Below are 12419 nucleotides of genomic sequence, written 5' to 3' on the forward strand. Positions count from 1 at the left end.
GGTCTGCTGCTGTGAATTTTACACCTCTCCCGCTTAGCGGAGAGTGTGGTGTGGTAGAGGACATCTCCCCGAACGTGTGGGTATGTCCAGATAGTTGCCTCGCGGAGGCCTCTTTGTCCAGTGTCCATTCTGGGTCCGGAAACGGTACTTTTTGTCAGCATTGACCCCAGTAGAAGGTCTGCTGCTGTGAATTTTACACCTCTCCCGCTTAGCGGAGAGTGTGGTGTGGTAGAGGACATCTCCCCGAACGTGTGGGTATGTCCAGATAGTTGCCTCGCGGAGGCCTCTTTGTCCAGTGTCCATTCTGGGTCCGGAAACGGTACTTTTTTCAGCGTTGACCACAGTAGAAGGTCTGCTGCTGTGAATTTTACACCTCTCCCGCTTAGCGGAGAGTGGGGTGTGGTACAGGACATCTCCCCGAACGCGTGGGTATGTCCAGATAGTTGCCTCGCGGAGCCGTCTTTTGTCCAGTGTCCATTCTGGGTCCGGAAACGGTACTTTTTGTCAGCCTTGACCCCAGTAGAAGGTCTGCTACTGTGAATTTTACACCTCTCCCGCTTAGCGGAGAGTGGGGTGTGGTATAGGACATCTCCCCGAACGCGTGGGTATGTCCAGATAGTTGCCTTGCGGAGCCGTCTTTTGTCCAGTGTCCACTTTATAAAGTCCATGCACTCCAGTGAATAGCATTTATCCATTTAGATAACTTTATTATTATTATTATAAGGATTTAATTACTTATTCTTACACAGAAACATAATGTGTGTCTTATAGCATCATATAGCATCATTTAAATGCTTAATTTGTAGTTTTAATGTGCAAATTAAACTTTTTTTCAATACTCTAGAGGGTACTCTTATTTTGAAGAGATCGTCCACCGGAAGTCTTAAATTAGCTCACTAGATTAGCTCACTAGACGCTGCCCTTTTACCCTGGTGAAAGTCTAACCAATGGGATCCGGTCTAGAGCCCTCCCTCTTAACTGGTCACTTGCAAACTACTTGGAAATACACAGAACAGGTTGGATCCGTTTCCGCTCTAGACCCACACCGGATAGGTGACCTGCAAAACGACTAGATCCAGTTTAGATCATAGAGTATAAAGAGTACGGATGATACCGAACTGGAGGGTTTAGTTTAGATCGGTCTAGATTGGAGCGCTAAACTAACTTTGTCCTTCCCCAGTTTCCATAGCAAAGACCGAGAGTGGGCTGGCCGTAGCTAGCAGCCTAGCCTCAGCCTGCTAAGCCTATCACCCATCACCATGGATATAGAACGGTTGTCTTGTCACATGGCTTACAGTAGGTTTAGCAACAATCAATAAGTAAGTAATAAGTTTGCCCATTAGTGCAGGGTTGTCTAGCGGGGAGGGATGTGGCTGAACAATGGGAAACGTTTTTGGGGGAAAGAGTCGCCCTTCTCGGATAACGGAGCAAGACAAAGCTGTCCTGGTGAGTAAAGGCTTGTCCGTTTACTTACAGTAAAAGCCGATGACAGACAGGCTAGCTGATGGATTAAGTTCAACGTGAGTTAATTTACCTACACTGGATTTAGATATAGACGGACTGAGTTGTCAACTTGTCATCGATAAACACACTTTCGTTTAATCACTAATCAGTATGCTATAGGCACTAGGCAGAGTTAGAATTAGTTACAAGTAAGACGCGCAAACGCGTGAAGCGAACGCAGCTCGTGTGTGTGTGGTTGTGTGTGTGTGTGCTACAGCTGCGCCCTGTGTGTGTGTGTGTGTGTGTGTGTGTGTGTGTGTGCGTGCGTGCGTGCCACAGCTGCGCCCTCTGGTGGCGGGCCGGTGGTGTAACAGCGTGACACCACACAGCGTGACACACACACACACACAGACACTCAGCCCCTGCTGTCATAGTAAGTGGCGGGCCGGTGGTGTAACAGCGTGACACCACACAGCGTGACACACACACACACAGACACTCAGCCCCTGCTGTCATAGTAAGTGGCTCACTGCGTTCGCAATTAGGAAATAGTACAAATTCTAACATAACAGTTGTTAGCATGGATTGGAGAGCTATAACAACAGGTATTGTCCAAGTCCGTTTTGCAGTCGTGCATCTGTATAATGCAACCATGCTATGGATGACAATATCAGTCAATTTTAGCTGTCTGAATTTAGCAAAAACATGGCAGACATTCACACCACACCTTGTGTGTTGAACTTGAACTAGTATATGCCAGCCTGCATGCTATTCCTGTAGACCTGCAGTTGTCTGTGTTTTTGTAGCAACTGAAACAGCAGAGAGATAAGCTCAAGCAGTACCAGAAGAGAATCACCCTGCAGCAGGACAAAGAGAGGCTTCTTGCCAGACAGCTGCTGAAGGATGGGAGGAAAGAGTAAGTATCATATCATGTGTCTTTTTTTTAAAGACTTCAATGACTTTGAATTGTCTGGCAGTGGTTATTAAACTATTAATTTACATAAAGAACTTCTCAAATGCACTGTACAGTAAAAACTCCAGATGTGCTCGTTTTCATTAATGGGTCGCTCGTTTTCATGAATGGGTCACGGCGTCACGTCACGCTACTGCCTCCTGCATTATGTGCAAATGCGAAACAGATGGCATGCAGGGCCGTTTAGTGACTTATGACGAGCGCTTCCAAACTCCAACACTTGAAAAAAGAATCGCTTGCACAGAATTTCTTGACGGAAAGTAGCTCATAACATTTATGAAAAACAAGCTCGGCAGATTGAAAGAGCATAATTCAAGCTTGGACTACAGCTGCAATGTTGGTGAGTTTAACATCGTTTGAGACAAGCAGATCGCAAAAGCAAATTGGATGAGTGGGGAGTCAATGGAGGTTATTGCAACTCTAGATTCATCACATTATAAAAAAGTCTAGAGTTGCAAATTGTGGCTAGTATATGTCCTGCCATGTATGTAATACCAGCCATTCTAGCCCTAGAATGTCTCTGTACAGTTGGCACAGTATTCCACATACAGGAGCCATAGATCAGTGTCGTATACTTGTGGCTGCAGCGGGAGAACGGCGGCATAAATGTGATAAATGCTCCGTTTGTACTCCCATTAAATAATTCCAAAGACGTGGAGTGAAATATTGTCATCTAGTTTCATATCCATGTGAAAGTTCTGGCTCAAAACCTGTATTTAGTCAATTATCTCCACTTTTTCACGAGATGCACACGGATGACTTTCTCTCCGGGCGAGAGGCCTGGAATGATTGATGGACTGATTTTACCCACACTTCCTGTTGATTACCGCAGACGTCATCACCATTTGACCAGGCAAACACAAATGTTTGGGTCACACAATTGGCAGGTGGTGTGATTAATTACCCAGCACCCATCGCAATTCACCTGCCAATTGTGTGTCCCAAACATTTGTGCTTCCCTGCCTGGTCAATTGGTGATGACGTTTATGGTGATCAGAGGAGGTTTTGATGAATGAAGTCCAGCTGTCATTCCGGGCCCCTTTGCCCGGAGAGAAAGAGTCCGGGTGCAGCTCGTGAAAAAGTGGAGATAATTGACTAAATACACGTTTTGTGCCAGAACTTTCACATGGATATGAAACTAGAGGACAATATTTCACTCCACGTCTTTGGAATTATTTAATGGGTGAGTACAAACGGAGCATTTATCACATTTATGCCGCGCATCTTTAATTTCTACCAGGACCGGGTGCAAGCGATCTATGCCTGTGATACAGAATTTACGAAGTATATGAATGATCAGACATTCTAGGTCTACAGCCTAGAGCTAGAGCTAGCTTCATAATCATGTTTTTTCCCCCCATGTTATTCGTCCCTACAGGAAGGCACTGCTACTTCTTAAGAAGAGGCGATACCAGGATCAGCTGCTAGACAAGACTGAAAATCAGATTTCAAATCTAGAGCACATGGTAGGCAGTAGGCGGTTGTATTGCTCAAAATAAACTAACGTTGCATGACTTGCATCACGTTTTTCAGTTGAAAATCTGTTCTAGCTGTTGTTGAGCTATACTTGCTATACTTGTATAAAAGAGACGCCAGCAGTGTATGTGCCGATTTCTTACATAAAATATAGAAATATGAGCTCTCCTGCTGGGCACAGCTGACTTTGAGCCACCTAGCCCCTTTCGGGACCCTCGTTACCTTTTCTGAAGTTTGGATGTCGGTACCCTAGGCTCCCTGATCGCTTATTCCACTCTCCATAGGACGCAGATTTACCCACTCTGTTCACGGAGAGCCAGCTATAGGAGGCAACGGAAACGTGTGCGAAACGGCATTAACCGCCGATGCCGTTAAGTATTTTTAATCTTAAAAAAATAATTGCTTCACTGAACTTCTCTCTCTTCCTTGACTTCCTTATTGACTTCCCCTTGTACCGCCTCCCGAGCGGCGACTGGCTAGCTGCGCGTCCCTACGTTACTGCCTCGCACTGACCACCCTGCCCTGGTGTGAGAGGCGGTACAAGGGGAAGTCAAGGAAGAGAGAGGAGAGAGAAAAAAAGATTAAAAATAGAAAAGTAACTCGTTAGATTATCTTTGCGTTCTTTTTAGATTACCGACCATTAAAACCCATGCACCTCAAGAGAAAAAAGGACAACTGCAGCCTACCAGTGTTGTGGAACTTGCATTGATCTCTTCCTTTCCCCAATAAATAAAAAAATAGTGTGAACTAGAAAAAGTGCCCTTCTGGGCACAGGTCTCCACCAGGTTATCCACAGATCCGTGCAGTTAGAGGTAAAAACACTTTTCGGCCAGTTATAGCGCCACCTTGAGGCTGAGTTGAAATTGTTCATGTGGCATTTTGTCCTGGGCCTAGTGGGAATGTGGGTGCACAATTTGACGGAAATCACGCGATGTGTTCATGATTTGCAGCATTTTGTTTGAAACTGAGCACTCCTGTGAACTTTGGAAGCCAATCTTAACCAATCAGGATGGAGTCTGAGAAATCTGAAAGACCGGTTTGGTTGAATGGCTCTAGAGAGACTGTGTACCAATTTGCGTGATGTTTGGACAAAATCTGTAGGTGTACTGTGCAAAAACTTGTTTTGCACAAAGCGGCCTCCTGGTGGCGCTATAACAGGCCGTTCTGGAAAGTTTGGGGCAGAGGTTCATCGTTGGCATCCAGGGAGTGTGTGTACCAATTTGCGTGATGTTTGGACAAAATCTGTAGGTGTACTGTGCAAAAACTTGTTTTGCACAAAGCGGCCTCCTGGTGGCGCTATAACAGGCCGTTCTGGAAAGTTTGGGGCAGAGATTCATCGTTGGCATCCAGGGAGTGTGTGTGCAAAATTTGCCATCGACCGGGTTAACGGTGGCCGAGATTAGCTGTTCACGGACACACGGACGGACGGACGGACGGACGGACACACAAACGGACGGACGGAGTGCAAAACATACTCTCCCCACATGCCTTCGGCCTGGTGGAGACAACAACAGAATGTAAACAAGAGCCATGTGTGTCTGTGAGCTGTGACACACCAAAAGTAGTGACCTATTGAATCCTGTTCCTGTAGGCTACATTCGAATCGTTACGCAATCACCACAGACTGCAAAGCATAATGGGTCACTGATGTCTGTGTAACAATTGGGACACGGTGGGCAGCAGCCTGTCACTTCTCTGTGATGCAGAGTCTCAGAACTCATTCATTCAGGAAACAGCGCAACATGTGTCAGATGGATTATTTCTCCTTTGTGGCAACAGGGGGAAAAAAAACTACATAACGGCGTTATAAATTGCGCCGTTACAACCAACACTGGTCACTCCTACCTTAGCTTGGACATTTCGCGGAATTCCAGACTGCAGTGCCAGAAATCAGCCTAGGCTATCTGACTCCATTATTATGCAATAATTATCATAAACATGTGGATGCATGGGCAGTAAAACAAAAAATAGTCTCACTAACCTGAGTGAATGTTGAGGTATTACATATTTTATTCATCAGCATTTACATGCATTTCTATTTACATATTACTTTCAGTTTTTATTTTGTTCTTTTGATTGGGACATTCATGTTAATGATTGTGTGGTTAAAGGTGCTGTGAGGAGTTGTTCTTTTGTTATAGTAACTGATGGCAAACATTGCTAGAGTCTCTAAACTGAGTCTAGAGTGTTGAGTAACAGGGGTCTCCCCATTTCTCCAGTTTTAAAGGAGAATTCCATGCTAGAAGGCTTTCTTACCTTGCGTTGCAGTTAAGTCCACACCAAAGTGGTCCAGGTGTCATTTTGTGCAAAAATGCATTATTGGCTATTTTCCCCTACCTGAATGGGGTGACGGTAACCCCTTTTGGGCTAGTTGTTGCTATGTACAGTATATAGCAAAATATATATTTTTAGAAGAATTTAAAAGGTGTTTTTAGAATCTGTCTCAGTCCTAAATGGGTTGGTTACTTTAAGCTGTGTTTTCCCCTATACACCAAATCTCTGCTCTGCTTGTTTATTTACTATGTTTGTTTGCCTATTTTTGGTATGCTATGTTATGTATTTAAAAATGAAAACATTTCTCAACAGGTTCAAGACATTGAGTTCATCCAGATTGAGATGAAAGTAATTGAGGGGCTGAAGGTCGGCAACGATTGTCTCAAGAGCATGCATGAGGTAATATATTCCTTTACTATGTGTATTTGCCTGTTTTAATGTGACCCTAAAGGTCTTTGCACACTGGTACGTTTTCAGAGCATGTAAAAAAGAAAATCGACCTCAGTTTATGTCAATCACGTTTGCACACTGCCACCGAATATTTGATCCATATAAAGCTTTTTCTCGCCGGGGTCAAGTTCGGTAGGCTCTACTAGGCTGTGTCCATCTAGAGCCACCATACTTGTTTTTGTTTTGTTTCTGCCAACATGCTCGTTGAAGAGCACAAAGTTACTCAATAACCGTCCATCACCTGTATCATATGTTGCTGTTTTAACTGATTGCTGAATATAGAATTGTATTAACGGTTTGTTGTAACTAATTGTTGTTGTATTACTGTTTTTTTTTCATGTAATCTCTGCATCATTGTAAATGAGGGGTTGAATGAACTTGTTGAACAACATGCATTGCAGATTTCAAAGACAGTCTTGCACGTGTCTGCCCGCGTGGGTGTGAAAATAGGCAGCTGCGTGCGTGCACACACACACACACACACACAGCGAAAGAAACAGAGAGAGAGAGATATAGAAAAACACGGTGACATCGCATCTAATCAACTTCTAGTGAAGCAGGCAGGGACCCACACTATAAGCTCTTATATAAAACTGTGTTGTACATTAAACTTTTTCAAAAATTATGATCATCTTCACTGCTACTGTTCCACTCCATTTTGTTCTTTGAAAACATTGCTACGATTATAAATAATATGCATCGCATTCAATGTGCAAGGATGTTTTGCTTGACCTTTCATGTGATAATTCACCTTTAAGCTGTTGATATTTGTCAGTAGTACCATGCACAACCATACACACATTATTTCAATATCAACTTTGCTACAAGCATGTGATCTCTGGTGGGCGATTGTGAGTTTTTAGTTAGCTTAGCCTGTGCATATTGCTTGAGGATTAAAGGATTAAGAGGCAAATCCTTGACTACAGCAGTGTGGCTGCACCATATCCTTGGAAACAGTGTTCACATCTTGCTCAGAACATTCTCTCACCTCACAAGTCAACCAAGGAAAATAAATTGTTATTTGTTAAAATATGCTTTTATTTAAATAGCCATATACTATTTGCTTGACCACAATGTTTATAATGTTATTTAGATCGCATTTTGTTTAGTGTGAGAAGCTGGGTTTGATCTTATTCTTAACCTGAAATGCTAGTTACTTTGGAGCTTTTAAATATCGTTCTTCACACTATATTTACTTGACCAGAGTTCATTCCATTTACTCCAGTCCGCTCTCTTGATAAGAGCATCTTCTAAATGCCTAAATTAAAAATGGAGTATCCTTGTCACGATTGTGTGCCCTGTCCTGTCCAGTGTGCCCTGCTGTGATTATGCCCAGTGTGTTTTCTTCATAGAGAAAACACACTGGGCATGCCAGTGGAAGTTGCTCAGTGGCGTTTTGAAGCACCCGGAAGTCTACTTCCGCCTTTTTTCGATTTGGGCACCAAAATTTGGTGCCCAAAATGCGGAAGTGCAAACGCGCTCAACGTTAAAGCCCAGCTGCACGGGGTTTCCTCGTCATACTTCCACAGGTCCGCCTGCAGTCCCTCCTCTTACCACTAGGGCCCAGTGCTTCAACGTTGGAGAGCCTCACTGGGGCCTTGGCCCCTATCCTCTCATCTTTGGACACTGCTAGCCCTCCAAGCAGAACCCAATGGTACTGAAGTTTCTGACTTTTTGACGACACAGACCATTGGGTCCTGTTCCAGCAGTATCCTGCCACCTGGTACGCGGACATACATAAAACATAAACAACGTGGATAACGCCTCTCTGCGCTCTTTGAAGACATTTTTTCGTGTGAGGGCTTCTGAATATGTGAAGTATAAGTACCCATACATGCCGTTGCGAATATCTCCTGTGGCGTGGAAGCCGTTAAGTATTTTTAATATTTGTTTGACCGATTTGGTCGCTTTGATTCTTCTCTTCCTTCCTTGTTTATTGACACCTCATTGTACCGCCTATCTGGCTAGCTAGTGGCGCTATAGCTATGACAGAGCAGATCAGAGGCAGGGACGTAGCCGCACAAGCCAACCGCACACCGGGAGGCGGTACAATAAACGGTAAACAAACAAGAAGAAATAGAGAGAATATTTATGTCCGCGTTCCAGAATTCCCATACGAAAATATAGTTATGAGCAGGGACCCTACATAAAACTCATCCAAATTTCAGAAAAGCTTTATGGAGGGTCCCGAAAGGGGCTAGGACACTGCTTGCCTAGAATGGACTCATGCTAACTGCAGGTGTCAGCCCTGCCTAGTTGACTGTCTGTCTACTGGTTCATTGGCATGCTGTTTGATTATTCTGGGTTTCAGTGTGTGTTGAGATGTTGTGTATGTTTTACAGTGTGTGCTTGTGTTAACTTAACTGTGTTATTCATTCAGTAAAGTTGTAGCAAACTTGCATTTTTTACTTTACTTTACTTTGAGTTCTGAGTTCCTGCATATGGGTCCAAAAACACCCGGTTCTTGACGATTCCTTGTCTTGTTCATGCAGGTCATGTCCATAGAAGATGTGGAGAGAATCATGGATGAGACACAGGAAGCTATTGAGTATCAGAGGGTAAAACTAATTTTCATTGCCCACCACATAATTGATGTCAGGCACTAGCACACTGAGCTGTTGCTTCCTGTATAATGTTGTCTAGTGATCCTGGAATTGCATAAATTGCCAGGCTCAAGTTCTGCCACCTAAGATTTCTCTGTCATTAAAACTAAAAACTGAATTCCTACTTCATGAATTGCTGTGTGATGGGACCGACATTTTGTTTTATTAATTGGATAAATTCAAATGTTGGGAGGATGCCGTTTGATTATATTAAATCTTATGGAGACATTTCTCCATAAAGGGAAAATATACTTTAATATACTTTAACTTGGTTGGTCAGCAAAGAATTCTACTGTGCCGTCATGCACATCTTAATACACAATTACTTTGTTGTTGTGACAGCAAATCGACGAGATGCTGGCTGGGTCTTTAACACAGGAAGATGACGATGCTGTTCTAGCAGAGCTGGAAGCTATCACTCAGGTTGGTGTCCATGTGCTTTTGCTGCCTTTAATGTATCGAGGGCAAGGTAAATTTGACTGAGCATTTACTGTGTGTTCTTATAAACAACAGAGCTTCACATTCATTGACATGCTATCACCCAGGATGAGTGCCCACAACCACACATTTTTACCTGAGTTCATCCACAAGAGCAGTTAGGTGATTAGGTGGAGACTCCCGTCCAGGACAGGCTTCAGAGTTCCTCCTCAGACGACTTGGCTCAGAGCCGAAGTATGAACCCATTTGATTTGGCGTTAGGAGATTGAGTGCCTTTCTTAAAAGGACTACTATCACTCCGTTGTGCATTTCAGTAATTGTTGCTTTTATCAGTCTATACTATGGTTCGGTGTTTCACTGTGTTCCTAGTGTCACCTTTCAGCACAACTTCAGCAGCATTTCAGAGGCACTCGGAATACTGCTCAGTTTCATAGCTCCTAATGGAACATTAACCCTAAAACAAATATACGGAGATGATGTTACATTTGATGGTGTACATTAAAGAGCACCTTACTGGGAGGGGTTGTCCAGGGATTCGAACTGACAACCATCTAGAAATAAGTCCACTACCCTCACCCGGTTCCACAGATAATGTAATTTGTATGAGAATAACAATCAATGACTGTCAAGCTTATTTATAATGGAAGTGCATGATATTGGATGGCAATCAAAAAAACATTTGATGCACTCTTGATTATTATACAATAAAAATCCTTTATTAAATGATAGATTCACTGGCGCGTTTTGACCAGGAGTGAAGTGACAGGGTATGTCACCTACGGTACCCTAATGAATCCTCTCCGATTCCAATGTGCCACCCTGATTTTAAAAGGATTTTTATTTTATAATAATAAATAAGAGTGCCTATGGTGTCCTTTCAGCTGCCACACAGACGTCCATTATAAGTAACCTGGAAACACATTGCTTTTTATTCTTACTTAACTACTTTACTTGCTCAAGTTGCTTTTTTTTTCTTTTTCTTTTTACTTGCAGTGCTAACACTATTGTTCTTAACCAGTGCAGCACTCCCTACTTCAATGTCATTTGTCTTTCAGTTTAAAAAGAGTTTTTTGTTGCTTGATAAAACTTGTTTTTCGAGGGTTTCAAAGTAAAATATATATATATTTTTTAAAAGGTTACCATAACTTGGTAGTACACCAGCATATTTATGGTAATATTGGCGCCAACAGATAAATGATACAGATTGTATTATTATATATTGTCTGTGTTACTGTTATAGGGAGAAGATGTAGCACTTCCAGATGTCCCTACTGAACCACTGCCAGAGGTCCAAGATGCAGCTAAACCTGAGCCAGGTTGGTATTGGCTGTTCGTCACACATGTAGGGATGCACCGATATGAAATTATATCTGCTACTGTCAGTTTTATTTGCAGATACCAAAATTGTCCGATACCGGCAAATATCGGCCGATACCGATATGTGGCCGATACATCAGTGCATTCCTAGTTCTATGGCTCGATTCATACTCTTATTTTACCGCTGTAGTGCCGAAATGATTTCGTCCCGCCAGAACATTTCAGTAGCACCGAAGAGCCGACTTCAGGACGGTACCCGCTCTACAGAGCCGAAACGGCTTTTATTCTGCTCTAAAATAGGAGTATGAATTGCGCCTAAGCCGTCATACAATCACCTGCACTTATTAAAAAAAGGATCCCACACCCCTACAGTATATACTGACATCACTTTTACCTGAGGATGACCATTTGTTTGTCTTTGATTCTGTTTTCTAGAGCGGAAACAAGCCAAGAACAAGTTGGACAGAGAGATGCTGAGTGCTGACTGCGTAGAAAAGTGGATTTGTTCTTTGACTCGTAGAATGCATGGAGCAGACATGCTGTTGTCTCATTGATTCTCTTACAGTATTTCATCTCCGAGGAAAGGAAGCTGTGTTTTTTTTTTTTTAAGATATTTTTTTGCGGCTTACGCCTTATATTGATTTTTGAAGGGACAGACAGTAGGCTGACAGGAAACGGGAGAGAGATGGGGGGATGACATGCAGTAAAGGCCGTGTCGGGCTCGGGAGTCGAACCTGCGGCACACTGCGACTGGATTACCAGTCAGGTGCCCAGACCGTTACGCCACGGCCTGGGCCGGAAACTGTGTTTTTAAGAGGATACTTTGATTGATTGATTGAAATATTTATTAACAGTTTGCAGAATTACAGTACATTTCAAGCACAAACTCGATACAAAGACTGTGAGTGGATGACCCAATTAAGCATTACACTTGTTTACAAGAGTGTCCATGTTCAATTCATCAAAAAACACAATGGTCCTTCACTTATTACAGAAGACTAGCACACTGTAGCTGTGCTCTTGTATCTTACTTTTTACTTTTATTTTATAACAAATAATGAACTACATATTGCAAAGAAATTTATTTTGTTCTTTGTATGAGTTGCATTGTAAGTATTTATTAGAATGATGGGAGTACTTTTATGTTTTACATATTAAAGTCAAGTATGGCAAACAACATTTTGATGGTTTTGTTGTTGATTCTTTTCTTTTTTTACAAAATTATAATATTTTATCTTTTTGTTAGAATTACCGGTACCTTACTTTATCTAAATTATAGCTCAACCTACAGTTAGAATGGAGAATTTGCATGCATTGACCAGAGGGGGGCACCACTCCAAGGTTTATTTTTTGTTGGAACTAAAACAGGTGTCAACATTCACACCCAGTGATGTGTGGCATTATTGACAGAATGTAAAAGCCACTTGTAGATATGTGGGAAACCC

At 42.7% G+C, this 12419-nt stretch overlaps 1 protein-coding gene across 1 annotated transcript; it reads left to right on the plus strand.

The window, feature by feature from the left end:
* The first annotated feature begins 1127 nt into the window (after positions 1-1127).
* Positions 1128-12118, plus strand: LOC310869086 (charged multivesicular body protein 6-like). Its single transcript, XM_083779672.1, has 9 exons — positions 1128-1446; positions 2250-2359; positions 3795-3882; positions 6479-6565; positions 9109-9174; positions 9562-9642; positions 10898-10973; positions 11410-11566; positions 11778-12118. The coding sequence occupies exons 1-8, from the start codon at positions 1381-1383 to the stop codon at positions 11526-11528; spliced, it is 693 nt and encodes a 230-aa protein (XP_083635798.1). The 5' UTR covers positions 1128-1380; the 3' UTR covers positions 11529-11566; positions 11778-12118.
* Positions 12119-12419: the final 301 nt, after the last annotated feature.

This window comes from Protomyctophum parallelum (genome assembly GCF_964188405.1).
Source record: "Protomyctophum parallelum genome assembly, chromosome: 13".
Classification (NCBI taxonomy): Eukaryota; Metazoa; Chordata; class Actinopteri; order Myctophiformes; family Myctophidae; genus Protomyctophum; species Protomyctophum parallelum.